Genomic DNA, 16,430 nt, shown 5'->3' on the forward strand with positions numbered 1-16,430 from the left:
CAAAAAGAATAAGAAAGCGAAGGATATTGCTCTCTCCTCTAGGATGTACAAGAAGTTTTTTTGTATAGGTTTTGATTTTTTAAAGAAACAAATAATTAAAGAATTTAAGTTTTTATAATTATAATTAGAGTAAACGAAAAGTGTTTTACATTAAAAAAAAATCAAGTAAAAGAGAATAAAAAAACTATTATGGAAAGTTTACAAAAATATTGAATAAACAAAAACACTCAGAAAAGAGAATAAAAAGTTATAACAAATCACTTATCGAATAACTAATCCTCTATCTCGAATTAGGTTATATTTGTTAAAATATATTTCCTACCAATCAAAAATTAACTCCTAAACACTAAATATATATGAAATTTATATTATTATATTAAACATAACTTAAAAAATTTAAATAATATACAAATCCGCGTGTACATGCGGATCTTCATCTAATAAAAACAAAAAAACTATTTTTCATGCCATCTGACCAAAAAACTCTTGAAAATAAGGGAACGAGTAAATAATTCAATTCGTTCGAAAAATCAAGGGTATAATTGGAAATTCAGAAAATCGAAATAGCAAAACCCTAGAAAAATGACAGAAGAATATAAAATGGTCACTACGCGGCGATTTTTCCTTTTGGTCATTCGTGCTCCTCTTCCTCTCGAGTTCTCTCCGCCGCACAGATCCAAGATATTTTGATCTCTGCCTCATCGCCGGCGAAAATGGTGACGGCCAAGAAAACGGTGCGTTGCGTTATCTCTCATAAAAGTTTTATTCTTTTCCGTCATCATAAGTATCGTATTTCGATCTCAATGTATTCCACCCAACGATTTCTAAGATATGCTTCTGGGTTTATGCATAATCGCAGAAGAAGTCTCACGAGGGTATCAACAGCAGGTTGGCTCTTGTGATGAAGAGTGGTAAATACACTCTTGGCTACAAGTCTGTCCTCAAGTCCCTTCGCGGCTCGAAAGGTAATTTCGTCGAACAGTTGGTGTGCATATCAAAGTGCTTTTAGCTTTAAAGCTTATTCTGGTTTTGCTTTATTGGTGGCAGGAAAACTAATTCTCATCTCCTCCAATTGCCCACCGTTGAGAAGATCGGAGATTGAGTACTACGCTATGCTCGCCAAAGTTGGTGTCCACCACTACAATGGAAGTAAGTTCCTTTCTTCTTCTGAACAATCATCCTTGACCCGTTGTTGGTATCTTGGTTTCATTTAGTTTCGTAAGTGAGAATGTATATTCCAAAGTAGATAAATGGACCATTCAGCTGATGATGATAATATGATCCTAAGTAGAGGAAACTAGAATGTTTGTCGACTTGAAAGTTTTGATCTTTTGCAAGTTCACGACCCGGTTGAATTGCTATTGGTGTCTCTTTTAATGTGTTGTGTTTATTACAAATTACGAAAGTCACATCCTTGCATAGTTTAAAGATTTGATTTCAATGTATTGGTACAATCCATACTCTAGGATTTCGGTTTGTACTGCAGATGATAGTCTGGTTTTTACTCTTATACACAACTTGATCTTACCTCTTTGATATACCCGAGAGAGCGTGTATAATCCTTTTATCTGCTGATGTTTTGAAACTGTGGAAGGAAGTTGATGAATATCTATACTGTTCATCATAGTTTCAAGAAGCACCAGCTTCAGGGCTCATTTGTTGTATCATTTTTGCTTGACTGTGTTTTTCATCTCTTTAGATAACGTTGATTTGGGAACAGCTTGTGGAAAGTACTTCCGTGTTTCATGTCTGAGCATCGTTGATCCTGGTAAAAGAACAAATCTCTTACTAATACGTACTCACCAACTTTAGTATATATTGTTGGTTCTTCCGATCATTCCTAACAATTTTGTCTTTTGACTGGTTTCAGGTGATTCTGACATTATCAAGTCAATTCCTGGTGATCAGTAATACAATTTTCGATTTAAATTTCCCCCGACTTTTATCCTTTTTTGTATTGGAGTGTCTACAATTTTATGAGCAAAAGACATAGTGTTTCGTTTTTTTTTGTTAAGTTTTCTTATATTAAAAGGACTGGATAAGAAATTTTTGAAAGCAGCAAATCAACTGGAAAGTGCACGCATTTTCTCAGCATTCTAAATTTCTAATGCTTCTGAATGAAACCAAAAGAGAGTTTCGAACTTTGCCATTTACTGGCTGAAATGGAATGCCACTTGCCCAAATCATGAAATATAAATCTTTTCATAACCAAGAATATTCGTTGTTATCGGATTCATAATCATTGGTCAGTGACTGATCTGTGTCATGATTTGCTTTAGTCATTGCAATTGTATATTGACTGACTCATGTTTCATTTCTTAATCAAGAAACTTAATCGTGAAATGAAGTTCTGGTACTTATCAAATATGATATGTTACTACCACAAGAGAGAGAGCAAGTTAAACAGAGAGAGAGCAAGTACCAAAGTGCTTAATTACTTGAACTAGACATCGAAGATGAAGCTTCCAAAAAGTTTGGGGATCTTACTTGGCTGCTTCTTCCTCTTCTTCTTCGGTATCGAGCTCGAGACCTTCTGCTGCTAATAACTGAGTGATGAGCTTTTTCTTATCCTCCTCTGCTTTCTTTCGCATCAGATCTCTTTTCTTCAATACCAGCGTGTGTCGCTTTAAAGTGCTGTTATATAACTCTCTCGATGCTTTCTTCTCCTTCTCCAGTATCTTTCTCTCTTCTTCAGGATCCACCTTCCCAGATTTATAACAGAGCAAAAGAAAATTACTACTTTGGAAGAACAAGCTCAAAAAGACTATTTATTGGTACCTTAGAACGAGAAAGACGACGAGCACGCAGGTTTATCTCAAGCTGTTGTTGCTCAGCCCAAGCTGCAATCGCCATGTCGCCTCTCTGATCGAATGCTTTACGCTTTTTCATCAACCATTCCATCCAAGCTTGTGACGCCTACACAAACCCAACATCTCATCCTTTACAAAAAAATCAGAGGGAAAAAGAAAACTCCAAGTTGAGATTTTTATATAAATACCTTCATTGGGTTCACTCGGTTATCCATATCATATTGTCTTCTCTTCTCCGTGTCCATGAGCAGCTCATATGCAGCCTGAATCTTGATGAATCTACCTTCTGCTGTCTCTCCTTCTTCAAGAGTCCCTTTTCCATCATAAACTACAGCCAAAACACAATTCATGCAATAAACAAGAATCAAATACAGAGTTACAACTTCGTGAGAACAAAGTGACTCCTTATATAATGGATCTAACTTAATAGAGAAATGAATATATATGTATATATATCTGTTGTGGCTACACATACAAGTAAACAGACGCTTTTGCCTACAAATACTCCAGGTCTTACGTTCTCATAAACCTCACAGACACTTAAGATCCCAAGTGTCTGAAATGTAGTTCAAAACGGAAATGGAAACAATCACACATATTAACTTTGGTTTGGCTCTAAAGTTCCAGAAAATTACCATCAGGATGATAGAACTTGGCTAATCGTCTATATGCCAGCTTAATCTGCTCTTCCTCTGCATCTCGATCCAGCTCTGTACACAGAATCAAACAGCATAGAACCATATCTTAGAAAGTATAAAGACAGGATACTTAAAAACAAAAGACTTGATCAATTCTTCTGACACAAGTCACAATCTCCAAGCAGTAGAATCTTATTCCCAGAACCACTAATTGCCACAAAGCTCTCACGAAACAGGATCCCAATTTATCAACAACCACGTCGAAGGAAAGACTGTAGATTGCAATATATTGGTATCGAATAATTATCAATTTTAAGCTAAATCTTGAAACCTACCAACGAAATGAAACTGTAGATACAAAAAAGCCCCAAAATTGGAAGAAGAAGTTTACCGAGAGTATCGTACGGAGACTTCTCTTCGCTCCAATTCGATGCTGCCCTGACAAGAGTCTTCCTCTGACTAACACGAAACCAAGGATTCGTATCTTTAGACCTAAACGGAAATGGATTCGACACGCGAGTTCTATAGCCGACGTTTTGAATCGAAACCCTAACGATTGATCGAGTTTGGTTTCTACTACAACACACGATCGAAGAGAATACCATGTGCGGTCTACAGATAGCTCTCAGGCCGCTCATAGCTTCAATTTACGACCCAGAAACCGATGAATTTCGCAGACCCAGAAATCAGAATTCATATAAATCGAATTCCCCTTCTTGGCTTGTTATAAACATGAACAAATCGCTTCGCCAAGGTAAATTTTGTTGATTCCCCACAAAACTCCGGAAATGAAGTCCTTGAAAAATCCAACTCAACACGAGACTTTCTTTGCTCTTTTCTTTTCTTCGATTGATTTTTCTCATTTTCCTCAGAAAATTACAAATTCCCGGGAAATTTTGTGGACGATTGAAGCACAACAAACCTAAATTACAATCATACCCCTGAACAATACCTTTTTTTTTTTTTTTTTTAACAGACCCCTGAACAATACTTTATAATACTGTATAGAATCCGTTACACATACATATGATCACATTGCTCAGATTTCAAACATATTTATACTAGACTAATGAGCAGAGACTTATTTTGTATCTAATATATATTACAAAGTTTCCACCCAAAATTTACACCTTCTTGTTTAAAAAATATATGGAGAGAGATACTTCATAAAGTTCTAATCAAGAGAATCACTCTACTTAGCAAAGATCCTTTAACACCATTCCAAGCTTTTGCGATGAGTCTGCTTTAAACTTGGACTCTGTTTCTTGTTTCCCACTTTAAGTGGGTTCTCGTGGACGAGCTGACCAAAGAGAGCTAAGAGCACGAAGCCTATGAAGATACTCTCCCAAAGCAAGCAAACCTCGAGCCGCTTGTCTTGTCGTCAAGATCTTCGCCATTTGCTGCAAAGTTTGCTGCCTCAGATGATCCGCCTGTTCATCAAAATAACAGATTCTTGAATCTTGAAATATAAGAAAGACACAAACTTTCCTTCCTTTGTTTGACTCAAAATTTTTGTACTCACTTGATTCACAAATCCTTCTAATGCTTGGAGATTCTCTATCGCTGCAGCCATGTGAGGAGGCGGGTAATCCGTGGACTCAATGACAGCATCAATCACGATGCTTTCTGCTAAACTCTGTTGAAGTTTATCAATCCCTTGAGACAGAGCATCCTCTGCTTGTTGAGATGATTGTTGTAGGTTTCTCACTTCCAAGATTTGCTGATCTGTCAATGGCTGAAGATACGGCATCACAACCTACAAATCAAAAAGAAGAAAGAAGAGAGAAATAAATTTTACATTTTTGACAAATAGTGTTTTCTATTGGAAGAAAGTTGGGATTTTTTTTTTTGAGAGTTTTTATACGTTTAAAAGCTCAGATGGACGGAATCCTCCGATCCATTGGAAGAATCTTTCAGTTGAAGTTCGCCACATGCCAGATATCAAGTAGAAAACATCAGCTTTCGCTGCATCAGATTTCATTCGAAAGAGATTCGCGTAATGATTCAAGCAACTCTCTACAAGCATCTTGAGCTCTATGTCGCTTATATGAGCTTGAAGAGCTGTTCTGATTTCGCTTACTCTCCTGCTTTGTTCTTCAAGCCAATGTGAATATTCCATCTCAAACGCAGCAATCCCTGTGTTAATCATGCTCCTCCCAGAGGTTCCTAAATAGCTAGACTCTGACGAGTTGCGTCTGCATAATCCCTTTTTTTTAAAAGACAATCAGTCAATTTTATGCAATCAACACATTGATTTCGATAAAAAAAAAAAAAAAAAATACCAAGAAAAACAAAACATTTACTCTCTTTTCACATAGCTCACCTGCTGCTTAGCCTTTTCGAGTTCTTGCTCTAACTGCGATAACTTTAACCGACTTTCTTCCAACTGTTGAACATAAGCCTAAAGAAACAGAACAGACTTCACTTATTAGTAATCTAAGTTAGTTATATGAGATTCACTAGTTAAAGGGATTGGCTTTACCTTCTTTCTCAAACGACTCTTGCGAGCAGCTTCTCGGTTCTGCGCTAAACGCCGTTTCATCTATTGGCATATACGGGAAAAGAATATCAATCATTATCATCCTTTAATATCTTTATGTACTTTCTAAGCAAGAAAAGAAACGTCATTAAGTAGCTTTTGTTTGGTCTAAACCTTATCATGAATCCTGCCATCATCATCCTGATGATCATTACTAGAAGGTTCTGCTTCGATCTGGTTATGCGAAGTAACGTAGTTTCCCTGCGCGTAATTCAAACCATTAGCTTAACAAGCTAACATCCTTTCAAAATAAGTCTAGAGAGAAAGATCTAAGACCTTGATGTTGTTGTGCTCATGATCATCTATTCTAGCATCCACTTGAATAATTGAGGAAGAAGCAGTATTGGGACTATGATCACTGATGTCTGATTTGAAAACATTTCCCCAAGAGACAAGTTGTTGAAATGGCTCGTAGATTCCCATGTCTCGTAAGGATGCAAGTTGAGTTGGAGAACTCATCATCTCTCTGTTCTCAACATATCAAACAATTCTATATTAACTTCATAAACTCTTAATCCACAAGAAGAATTCAAAGGAGAAGGAAAGAAACTGGTCTTACCTTCAACTGTAGATCCCAATAGCTTGCAACCAAATTTACATTTGCTCACTGATACAAACCATAAACAGAATTAAATTCTTCATCAAACTTATAAAAAAGATTGGAGCTTTAATGAAACACTAGAAAATCCAAAGTCTCCAAGATTCCAACTTTTCAAGGGTAAAAACAGAGAAGGTTATAAAATTATAAAACCAGAATAAGAAACAGAAAAAAAGAGGAAAATTGAAACATACCTGAATCGAGAAGCAGAGGAATTCATGACGAAGTTGAGATATGAAGAGTTAGAAAATACTTTTGAAATGCATTTCTGGGGAATCTCTCGATCAAACAGAGATATTTTTCATTCCGACCACAGAAAATCAAATGGAAGGAGAAGTGTTTCGAGTTCCTTTGGACACTTACAGTCCAAACAAAATCTTAAAGGTCAAGCGTTCCCATCATGGAAAGAGATGATAAAAAGGATTTTTTTTTTCTGTTTTCCTTTTCTCTTTCCTTTATTTGTGTCCATCAGCACTAGAATAATGAATAGTAACCATGTTACAGAAATAGTAATAATAATCGATTTATTATTAATAAAGAAAAATATTAATAATCAGTGTAAAGTTTAAGGACAAAACGCTGGGGCAAAAATAAAATAAAAAAGATGGTTCTTTCACAAAGCCGAAGGGTGACCTTATCGTGCGCATGCATCTCTCAAGTACGCACGACATGAAGTCATCAACCGGAAACTCTTGGAGAAGCTCAATACCCTCCGGTGTCGACACGTGGCTATTGGCTCGGTCAGTCCAATTATTCGGTCCTTTGGTGAGTTTATTGCATCGTTTCTGCATTCCATAATTAGAAAGTGTCTTATGTTTAGGCTTTTAGCGATCACATAATAATTAGTTTTGAATTTTAAAATACTTTTTCTCAAAATTCATCTCATATGATTCATTTAATCTAAACATTAATTTCAAAAATAAAATTGACATTATACAACTTCTTAAACCGTAAAAAAATCTTAAGTATATTAAATTTAGTAATAAAAAAACACATTCATATAGTTATATCGAATTATATATTGCCAAAGCGGCCAAGTTCTCTTCCATAATTTTCGAAACTATTTTCACATCTTTTTGGTTAACCTATTTTCACATCTTTTTGTACATGCATGCTAACCAAAAGAATCAATGTCCTTTTCCCTAGAAAATTAGGTTCATCTAGGTGGAACAAATATGTAGGATTTTCTTTTTTTCTTCTAGTTTTATTTTGTTAATGTTTTCTTTTCTTTTTCTTTTAGAACTTTGGGTGTATTTTGGGGTGGTCCATAAGGTTATGCAGTGGCATCTTTTTGCTTAGTCTTCTTCCCTGACTTAGTGACAAATAATTGGAGCTTTAATGGCCTACCAAACACAAAAGATAACATTTTTAAATCTCATTTATTTTTAAATTATGGTTCGTCATTAGTTTGGCACCACTTGTGTAATAAAATCTGTGTTCGACACAGACAAGCATGTCTGTTTAATTTTTTTATTTAGCTTTATTTCCTGTCCTGGTTTTACTTTAATAAAGAGTCCACCCTTAAATATTTTTCAATCCATATAATATGATAAATGTGAATCGGTGCGGTGATTGATACGCAAATTAAAAAGTAATAGAAAAAACAATATTGTGTATTCATGTCAGAAAATCAATTGGTTCGCGAAAGACCATATACATTTTGGCTTAATTCATTCAGTAGTGTATCGAAGTTTTTTCAAACCCTTTTCTATCATCGAGAGTCATTTTTGTATTACCGAGAGACTATAGTCGGATAAAGAACCTACACATATAACTATTTTCTAAAAAAGAAACATAGAAATTCTAATTTCAGATATAGGATAAATTATAGACTAGATAACGGAATATAATTATAGTTTATAATAATGTGAACTTTTTTTAGTAAGCAAGTGTACCTCAGATTACCAGCATATCATTTACAGTTGTCGAGAAAGTAAAACCATTATTTATATAGGTTATATATGTATACAGTATACACACATTTATGCATGCATTATTGATATCATTGTTACGTGTTATAGTTGAGGAAGAAAAAGATAGTATGATCACAAAAGTTACGTAGACACAATTCTACTTTGATTCATCACGAAGACACCGATTTTCCACTAAATTCATTATCTTCTTTCTCTCTTTTTCGTTTATGACCACAAAAGTTACGCATTTTATTGCTTTTTCCGTTATCTTCGATCTGTACTTTTTCCCCTCTCTGATTTCTTACATTCTTCTCAAGTACACTGGAAATTTCTATCTTTTATAATTTCTATCCTTTATTTTTTATTTTAATTTATCTTTTACCAAAAAAAATCGAAGACCATACGTACGGCTTATAGTTTTATGTTTACGCATTTCATGGTTTAGGTTTTAAGCGTAGGAGAAAGAATCAAAGATATATTGTATATTACTGAGCAAATCAACATTGCGAATCTATCATGCCCTGAGATTCTTGTGGACGAATGATCATCAAAGGTTAAAAAAAAAAAGATTCGAATATTAGTAAGATTCCTTCACGAAGAATACTTCGTAAATATATAGTTTTTGGGGTCGAAATATAGACAGATAGTATATAGTTATATACTCATTCCTTTTATATAAACCGCATGTCGTTCAAAGATTCGAACTTCAACTGAAGACTGATTCTCCTTCTTCGCATACCAAAACAACTGAGATTAGATTCTTTTCTGCTGGTTAAATAAATATAAGATATTTATATTTAATTAACCAAATGTTTTCGTTAAACATTACGTATATCCAGTATTTTATGAAATTCTTTTTTACATGAAATTGATAGATAATTTTATCATATACATGTCCATTTTATGACCTAAAAAGGTATTAAGCTTGAAATGAAAACTCTCATATTAAAGTTAGAACATTATTCTCTTTTTTAAAAAACTTATACACAAGAACAATCAAGTATAGTAAGAAAGAGCAAATTTGTTAAAAATTAGTATCATGTATGTTAATAAACAAAAGAACGCATATACGGTAAGAGAAGCACTTACAAAGAAAAAAAAGAATAAGAAATAGTTTATAAATATATTTTCTCGACAACTAAGAAAACTTTAAAAGCAAAGGAGGTGCATAACTGCATATAATTGCTTTTGTTCCCATTGTGTGGTATGAAAAAGGGTCTGATTTTTTCTGTTGAGTGACTGAAAAAGAGAAGTATATAATTGTTATGGTGGTTTCCTTTCATTTCATTTTAAAGGCCAAACAAGCCAGAGGATATTCTCAAGCCCAAACATGACCTTCATTGGTTGTATCAACAACACCGCAACGCAGAAGAGTGACTCTTTCACAATATTTGATCCACCGAGTTCTAAGAAAAAAAAAGAATGAAGCATTGCTAATTAGCTGTTACTGTATACTACCAAATATATATATACGTGTATATGTTACATAATTACAGCAATCAAGAATAAGATTAAAAGAAAACAAAAAATCACCATTTATGATTGTTCGTTCCAGGGTGTGCCTAGGATTGAAGAGTTGGCACAAATTTTATCATTATGAATGTAAAAAGCAGATATTGTCTAGCTTGAGATGATCAATACTTCTTGGGATGGTTAAAAATCATAGGCTGATGTGAAGAACGAGGATGCTCAACCAAATTCCATTCCCCAATAAAGTTTTTATCCTTTTGCACATCAGGAAACTCCACCATATAGCTGGGATCTCGATTTGGAACATTATAATAGCTATTGTTCCACTACAAGACAGATAGCAAAGATCAGAACTTGCTCCAATATGTTACTAATTCTTTTGAAGCTAAGGTTGTTAGTTAGATAAATCCTAAACTTTAGTGAACTCGGGAACCAAAACTCATACCGAAGTTGGCTGCGTATGCGAGCTGTTCAGCAAGGTGCTCGAACTTGAGGAGTTCAAATTCCACACCGATTTGTTCGGCTCGTGTCTTTGATTGTTGGAACTGTAAACGTCAGAGATGTAAGTATGAAGTCTATACATTTGGATACAAGTTCAAATATGTAGTCATAGACTCATAGGAAAACATTCGAGGCTTTTACCTTGACAAACCAATAGAAAGCGCAGATTGAACTTCCTTGAGTGAAGATAATGTGGCCAGCAATTTCGCAAATGTTTCAAAAGTCGAGCCTCCAGAAGGAACTTCCATAGACAAGGAACTGTAGCCATACACAGTTAAGTGAGCCACGCTTTGCTTGAGATGTGCAATTCCTCTCTGCAGATTTCTGAATGTTTCGACAGAATGAGGAGAGGCAGATGAAAGGTTGATGACGTCAAGGTCATGATAATCTTCTTCTACACTTCCGTCCGATTTCAGTGAAGTCACACCAAAATTGGTTGTATCTCTACCCGTCCATGAACTCTTCCCTTCAAAGGAGTAGTAATCATGGGATGGTACAAAAAGGGGATACTCATCGCTTCCAAACATAAAAAAAAAAAAAAAAGGATTGTTAGAATCTCTAAATCTAATGTAGAAACAAACAATCACTTTCATGTGAATGGTTTACTTTGGAGAAGACGGATGAGAGTTCCAATAAGAATCTCGTTGCCATATTCTTGAACAAGAACCCTGAGACAAAATAATTCAAATTATTTATTCTTGTCAATCAATCAATTTCCAGATGAGATATCTCCCGAATATGTTTCTTATGAAAACAATTGCATGCAAGTGATTGTGGGTGTGTGTGTGTAATATTCCAACATTGAGGCAACTGTTTAGCATAAAAAAGAGTTAAGGATGTGTTGGCATCTACCCCAAAACCCAAGTTGTGGAGTGCAGGCACTGCGAGCTTATGGACAACAAGATTCAGAAGTTGCACCATGTACCTGATCCAACAACCAACCAGGGGAATGTTAATTTATCAAACTTCCAAATAAAATATAATGCAGGAGCATACGATGCATTAAGGAGATTGACCTCCATATTTCTTAAACTATAACTGTGCCACAAAATGACATTTTAAAGACAAGGACGTGTTACCCTAAAGAGGCTGCGAGCTCTTTTGGCGGAACAGAGAGTGGGTTGAGACCTTGTGGTAAGAGAGCATTGCAGATTTGATCATACTGTCCACTACACCCATCTTTGTTACGGCCTTCTAATTTCACCTGAACAGAGTTAGATTTAGTACGACCATCTTACAAAATGTGTTTGATAACACAGCAGTCTGGAGAGAGTCCACAACTGCCTCAAGAAGAAAAAGTAGCATTTTATCATCTTTTAGGTAAAGAATTCTATATGTTGTGTGAAATCTGTATTTTAATAACTTTATAGATGCCTGCCAATTAGGGAGCTTAATTTGTCTTCAAAGGTTGACAAAAACAAAAACAAAAACTATCTAGATAAGAACCTCAAATCTGATCTCCTTACCCTGGATAGAGGGAATAATTTGCAAATCTGTTTCATAACCAGAGCCTGTTTATAAAGGCGTTCTGACGTAAGCTCGATCTGTAACCCACAAATGTTGGCTTGTGTTTATACATATGACAATGGATAAAAAGAATTGAGAAACAGAAATGACTATATGAGTTCTAGAAAAGGAGTGGTTCAAGCATGGAAATTAAAGAATTATGAGATGTAGATCTTACATATACCAAGTAGTGGTTGCCAATAGTATCTGAATAGTGGTTCTCCAATTGTCCAACACGGCTCTTCTCCAACTGCAGAGGTGGGAGAGAGATGAGACCGTTTATATTAGCCGTGGAAAAATCAGCTTCATACAATTTCTTATAAGAGAAAAGGAAGACAATGAAAAAAATATCACATTACCGCAAAGTTAGTTGATTCGATAATGCCATATCTCTCTTTCAGATTATGAGATAGTCTCCTAAATGTGCTTTTGCCTGCATCATAAAGTAGATATTTAGACTTGGTAGTTTGAAGGAGGTACCAAAGAAATAATTCTTCAGAATGAGTATGTTCACACTTTGATGTAATTTCTCCACTTCTAGCTGGAGCTTCTCCCGCAACCTAGCAAGCTTCTCATTCTGAAGCTCCACCCAACAATGTTGACTAATCGCTTTCTCCTGGTCAATAGTGAAGTAAACGAGCATCAGACATCATTTTTTGCAGAAAAAAGCAACTTCAGATCAGAGACTTAAACTATTATATGAGCGTATAACCAAACCTTTGTGACAAGCAAGCCACTTAATCTCAAGTATGAAATCTCCCGACGGCTCTTCAACGAGTCCAACATGATTTTGTATTCATTTAACCTGCACAAAGTGCCAAACAACAGCATAATCTACTTTTACTGTAAGTTACACTTAACTATCCAACCAAGCAGGAGACTGAAAAAAAAAGGTTCACACGAAATGGAAGATATTACTCGGAGATCATGTAAAAATGTCAGACACTGATTAAAAAAAAAAAAAAAACATACCTGCGATTAACACAAGCTACGCAGATTGAAGCACGAAATAAAGTGTGGCAAACAGCACATTTACTGGATTTATCCATCGATCCTTCGTTTACGCTAACGTAAAATCCACAAAAATTCCTAGGTTTCCTCGACAAATCCGACGCAATCAATCTGTTAATTCGACAATAGTTCTCTAATCAGACACTAATATGAACCAAAACTGAAATTCGAGTTTGTAGCTACACAAAGAATGACTTGAATAGGGGCATCGAGCATAAGAAAGTTAGACAGAGAGAATTACCTGCGAATAAAAACGACCGGAGAGAACTGGGCGGTCGATTTGATTAGAAAAAGAATCCGCCGTCGCCGGAGAAACGTAGCGTCCGGTGTACGTTTGAGGATGAAGCGGGAAGATTTGAGAAGAGAGGAAAGAGGAATAAATTTGAAGGTTAGCGTCATTGCGTCTGTGGGGCTTCTTTACGAGAGGAAGGAAGGAGAAAGGAAGAGAGTCGCGAGACTTTTTTTTTTTTTGTTTTTTTTTTTGGGGAGGAATTCAATTACGTGCACATCACCTCCTCGTCTTTTCTTATTTTCTACGTTTTTTACATATTTGGTCCTTTTCATTTTGCTTTTCACACTGGATCCTTTTTTGCCTTTTTGCCTTTTTGGTCCATCTCTTTCCTTGTATACATACTGTACTTCTGCTCTATAACTCTTTTCTTTTCTACCAACAGTCCATAACTCTCTTCCGTTTATACATTTGGTCATCAAGTTTTACATTTTACTTTTAGTCCCTTTTTTTACTTCTTACTTTTGACCTATAACTCTTTTCCTTTTAGGCATATATAACTCTTACTTTTGGCCTATCACGCTTAAAATTTGTGCATTCATTTGAAATTCGAGAGTACTTTGTAATCCTCACTTATAAAATCTTGTGAAGTATGTAAATATTCAAGAAAAATGTGAAGTATGTAAATTTGTTATAAAATAATACAAGAAATCATCAAGTTTGATAATTTAACTTTATCCCCCAAAGAATTAATTCAATATGTCAACTTGCTACAAGAGATATTAAGGTAATATTGTTGTCGTTTGCTTTTTCTTTTACTTTCGTTATATTGAAAATATTTTTTGGTCATTTGTTTAAAAGTTGCAATTATGTTTTGTATATTATGAGTGATTTAAGTATTTTAAAAAACAAAAGCTCTGCAACAATCAGAAAAGAGGAAAAAAAATTTACGAACAGCTAAAAAAGGTAGAGCAGATGCTGTAAAATATAGTAAAGCCAGTAAAACTAACTGTTTTAGCTTTAAGCTGTTTGTACTCTGAAGGTGAAGGCCATAACATTATGATCCTACACCAATGTTAAATGTATTTTAAATGCATTTTGATTGGCTGCAAAATAAATCTTTAGACAATGTGACCCTTCTTCCAGTCACCCTCATAGATTTATTTTAGTTTATTATCATACTTTTGAGAATCCACCAATTTTCTTTCTTTTCTTTAACCCACTATCTTTTGCTTTTAAAAGAAATGTCCTATATCTTTTATTTTACTTTCAATATGTAACTTTAAATACAAAATGTTTGTGACTTGTCGTGACATATATGAGGAGTTCATAATAGTTAATTTATACTGCATAGCGCCGAAATTACATTTGAATATGTGTTGTTAATGAGCCTTGTATATACATCGTGAGTCCGAGATCAAATTCAAGAATGTTCGTATGTGAATTGTATTGTAGACCAGTATGAACACACGTAAATCATAAGTGTCATTGATGAACACTATTAGATGTTTTTTATTACATCCTTTATATATATCCTGGTGGATATATATAGTTTTCAGTACCTAAAATGGTTGAAACAATAGGAAAATAACATTTTTTGGCACACACATCACACATGTTTAGCTTGGTTTGGTATAAAACTCATCAACTAGCTACGGTATTTAGGGAAATTCAGTGCTGTTTTATCTAACGACGTTCCATTCTACATATATATGTTTTGCTAATATTTTAAGTTATACTTACAACGTTTACCAACTATTTATGAAATTACACAATAAAGAAAATGAAAAAAAAAAAGAGAGAGAGAGAAGAAACTAGAAAAAGCGTACGTCGGAAAAAAAGGATACATGAAAACTGAAAATAAAACAAAATAAAGAAAAGAAAGATAAGAAAATAAGAGAAAACTTTCACTCAATCGTCATGGGATCCGAAACTTTGGCAGAGGTTTTCTTCATTCCCGGCTTTCCAACAAACCACCGTCCGAATCTTCTAGAACCACTCTGTTTCACAGGCGTATTCATGGCTCCTCCGACGATCTTGTCGTCTCCGTCGCCGGAAACCGCCGGTTTCCCCGGTTGCTTCATACTCTCTTTGTGAAACTTCCTGACCGTGTAAACCTCTGCAATAGCTAGCGACATCTTTGATTAGTTTAGAAGAAAATTTGATTATCCGGAAGGAGAGAAAATAAATTCTAGATTGGGAAAGATGAGTGTTGTTGCATTTTCGGGGGAGATGTTTGGGGTGTTATTTATAGATAAATATAAGGGAAAATATAACTGGTGGGGTCCAATTTTACTGAATTTTATTGCGTTTGTTTGCCACGTATACTTTCTCTGTTCTGTAAAATACGTATCTACTGTTGTGTAGTATACTATTATAGTACGTTTTATATATCATTGAAGTTTGTAACAAATTTAGTTTGTTGCGGATCGCAGTACAAGTACAAGTGTACAGCTTTATAAAAATAGTATATTAGTAATTTTAGTATGACCTGAGTTTAGAACGGCAACGCAAAAAAAAATATATACTATTTTTGAAACGAGCTTTGTTATTGTGACTTGTTTGCGTTGTCGTTTTTAATTCATGAGATTTATTTATACCATACAAAATAAAAGGGTCCTGAGCGCTTGCGATCAGGTTGTGATGTCCAGAGCAAGTCCTCATAATGTTCATAGAAGACAATAATACTATTAAACGTCAAGCAATCATATATGTATATATAGCGACATTCTGAATCTAGATTATGTTAGAAGGTGAAATTTTTAAAAACTTGTAAATTAATATCAAATCTAAATTAAACATGGTTAATGACGATAAAACTAGTGTGAGTTGGGAAGATAATGACTTGGACGTCAGCTATATATTTGGTCAGGACAGAGAAGACAATCACTATCTAGTTAAATAGTAACTTCTCTGTTAAGGGGGTTATAATTAAAAACTTAATCTATATTTTAATTGAATATGGACATCTGGCTGTCATGAAATAGAATTTTTGTTGGCAAACACAAATATTTTAATCCTAAATTTGCGAATTACTAGTATGACAAACACTTCGTTCTATAATCCGGCCATCAATTAAATGCTATTCAGAAGTTACGTTAGTTTAGAATGTTTACTCTGGACTGGTTTTTTTTTTAGATCATGGTCAAACAATTTTTTTGCTAAAGGGATTTTAATTATCAAACAAACAAAAAATATTTGATCGTAGTAAAGTA

At 34.6% G+C, this 16,430-nt stretch overlaps 5 protein-coding genes across 6 annotated transcripts; 1 reads left to right on the forward strand and 4 right to left on the reverse strand.

The window, feature by feature from the left end:
• Window positions 1–608: 608 nt before the first annotated feature.
• LOC18008779 (60S ribosomal protein L30-2) lies at window positions 609–2,067 on the forward strand. Its single transcript, XM_006389977.2, has 5 exons — window positions 609–734; window positions 860–965; window positions 1,048–1,149; window positions 1,700–1,768; window positions 1,871–2,067. Exons 1-5 carry the CDS (start codon window positions 714–716, stop codon window positions 1,909–1,911), a joined length of 339 nt encoding a protein of 112 aa, XP_006390039.1. The 5' UTR covers window positions 609–713; the 3' UTR covers window positions 1,912–2,067.
• A 187-nt stretch (window positions 2,068–2,254) lies between these two features.
• LOC18008655 (uncharacterized J domain-containing protein C4H3.01) lies at window positions 2,255–4,306 on the reverse strand. Its single transcript, XM_006389978.2, has 5 exons — window positions 3,840–4,306; window positions 3,446–3,520; window positions 2,999–3,138; window positions 2,779–2,916; window positions 2,255–2,702 (listed from the first exon to the last, which is right to left on the reverse strand). Exons 1-5 carry the CDS (start codon window positions 4,084–4,086, stop codon window positions 2,484–2,486), a joined length of 819 nt encoding a protein of 272 aa, XP_006390040.1. The 5' UTR covers window positions 4,087–4,306; the 3' UTR covers window positions 2,255–2,483.
• A 133-nt stretch (window positions 4,307–4,439) lies between these two features.
• LOC18008639 (transcription factor TGA7) lies at window positions 4,440–6,970 on the reverse strand. Its single transcript, XM_006389979.2, has 9 exons — window positions 6,780–6,970; window positions 6,547–6,594; window positions 6,264–6,453; window positions 6,102–6,188; window positions 5,931–5,990; window positions 5,772–5,849; window positions 5,313–5,654; window positions 4,971–5,204; window positions 4,440–4,878 (listed from the first exon to the last, which is right to left on the reverse strand). The coding sequence occupies exons 3-9, from the start codon at window positions 6,447–6,449 to the stop codon at window positions 4,726–4,728; spliced, it is 1,140 nt and encodes a 379-aa protein (XP_006390041.1). The 5' UTR covers window positions 6,450–6,453; window positions 6,547–6,594; window positions 6,780–6,970; the 3' UTR covers window positions 4,440–4,725.
• A 2,747-nt stretch (window positions 6,971–9,717) lies between these two features.
• LOC18008528 lies at window positions 9,718–13,452 on the reverse strand. Of its 2 annotated transcripts, XR_002897644.1 has the most exons (14): window positions 13,228–13,452; window positions 12,948–13,097; window positions 12,693–12,780; window positions 12,492–12,591; window positions 12,335–12,408; window positions 12,154–12,225; window positions 11,936–12,013; window positions 11,549–11,673; window positions 11,322–11,394; window positions 11,076–11,137; window positions 10,611–10,985; window positions 10,414–10,513; window positions 10,032–10,294; window positions 9,718–9,904 (listed from the first exon to the last, which is right to left on the reverse strand). XR_002897644.1 is itself a non-coding variant. In XM_024151337.1 (13 exons), the coding sequence occupies exons 1-13, from the start codon at window positions 13,383–13,385 to the stop codon at window positions 10,133–10,135; spliced, it is 1,617 nt and encodes a 538-aa protein (XP_024007105.1). In that variant the 5' UTR covers window positions 13,386–13,452; the 3' UTR covers window positions 9,937–10,132. The 2 variants fall into 2 exon arrangements, 1 of the variants encoding a protein (XP_024007105.1); XM_024151337.1 differs by lacking the exon at window positions 9,718–9,904 and having other exon boundaries at window positions 9,937–10,294.
• Window positions 13,453–14,915: 1,463 nt separating this feature from the next.
• LOC18008426 lies at window positions 14,916–15,436 on the reverse strand. Its single transcript, XM_006389981.2, has one exon. It carries the CDS (start codon window positions 15,351–15,353, stop codon window positions 15,123–15,125), a length of 231 nt encoding a protein of 76 aa, XP_006390043.1. The 5' UTR covers window positions 15,354–15,436; the 3' UTR covers window positions 14,916–15,122.
• Window positions 15,437–16,430: the final 994 nt, after the last annotated feature.

The sequence above is a fragment of the Eutrema salsugineum genome, unplaced genomic scaffold (assembly GCF_000478725.1).
Source record: "Eutrema salsugineum unplaced genomic scaffold, Eutsalg1_0 scaffold_9, whole genome shotgun sequence".
Taxonomy (NCBI): domain Eukaryota; kingdom Viridiplantae; phylum Streptophyta; class Magnoliopsida; order Brassicales; family Brassicaceae; genus Eutrema; species Eutrema salsugineum.

Bases quoted from the DNA above. Each gene is read 5' to 3' on its own strand.
- LOC18008779 (XM_006389977.2), top strand. From the start codon at position 714: ATGGTGACGGCCAAGAAAACG. The intron at 735-859 runs GTGCGTTGCGTT...GCATAATCGCAG, and splicing joins TGGTGACGGCCAAGAAAACG to AAGAAGTCTCACGAGGGTAT. The intron at 1,769-1,870 runs GTAAAAGAACAA...GACTGGTTTCAG, and splicing joins TCTGAGCATCGTTGATCCTG to GTGATTCTGACATTATCAAG.
- LOC18008655 (XM_006389978.2), bottom strand. From the start codon at position 4,086: ATGAGCGGCCTGAGAGCTATCTGTAGACCGCACATGGTATTCTCTTCG. The intron at 2,917-2,998 runs GTATTTATATAA...GGGTTTGTGTAG, and splicing joins ACCGAGTGAACCCAATGAAG to GCGTCACAAGCTTGGATGGA. The intron at 2,703-2,778 runs GTACCAATAAAT...AAATCTGGGAAG, and splicing joins GTCGTCTTTCTCGTTCTAAG to GTGGATCCTGAAGAAGAGAG.
- LOC18008639 (XM_006389979.2), bottom strand. From the start codon at position 6,449: ATGATGAGTTCTCCAACTCAACTTGCATCCTTACGAGACATGGGAATC. The intron at 6,189-6,263 runs GTCTTAGATCTT...AATTACGCGCAG, and splicing joins ATGAGCACAACAACATCAAG to GGAAACTACGTTACTTCGCA. The intron at 5,205-5,312 runs GTATAAAAACTC...TTTGATTTGTAG, and splicing joins GTCCATCTGAGCTTTTAAAC to GTTGTGATGCCGTATCTTCA.
- LOC18008528 (XM_024151337.1), bottom strand. From the start codon at position 13,385: ATGACGCTAACCTTCAAATTTATTCCTCTTTCCTCTCTTCTCAAATCT. The intron at 12,592-12,692 runs GTTTGGTTATAC...ACTATTGACCAG, and splicing joins GTGGCTTGCTTGTCACAAAG to GAGAAAGCGATTAGTCAACA. The intron at 11,138-11,321 runs GTAGATGCCAAC...ATTTTGTCTCAG, and splicing joins TCCACAACTTGGGTTTTGGG to GGTTCTTGTTCAAGAATATG.
- LOC18008426 (XM_006389981.2), bottom strand. From the start codon at position 15,353: ATGTCGCTAGCTATTGCAGAGGTTTACACGGTCAGGAAGTTTCACAAA.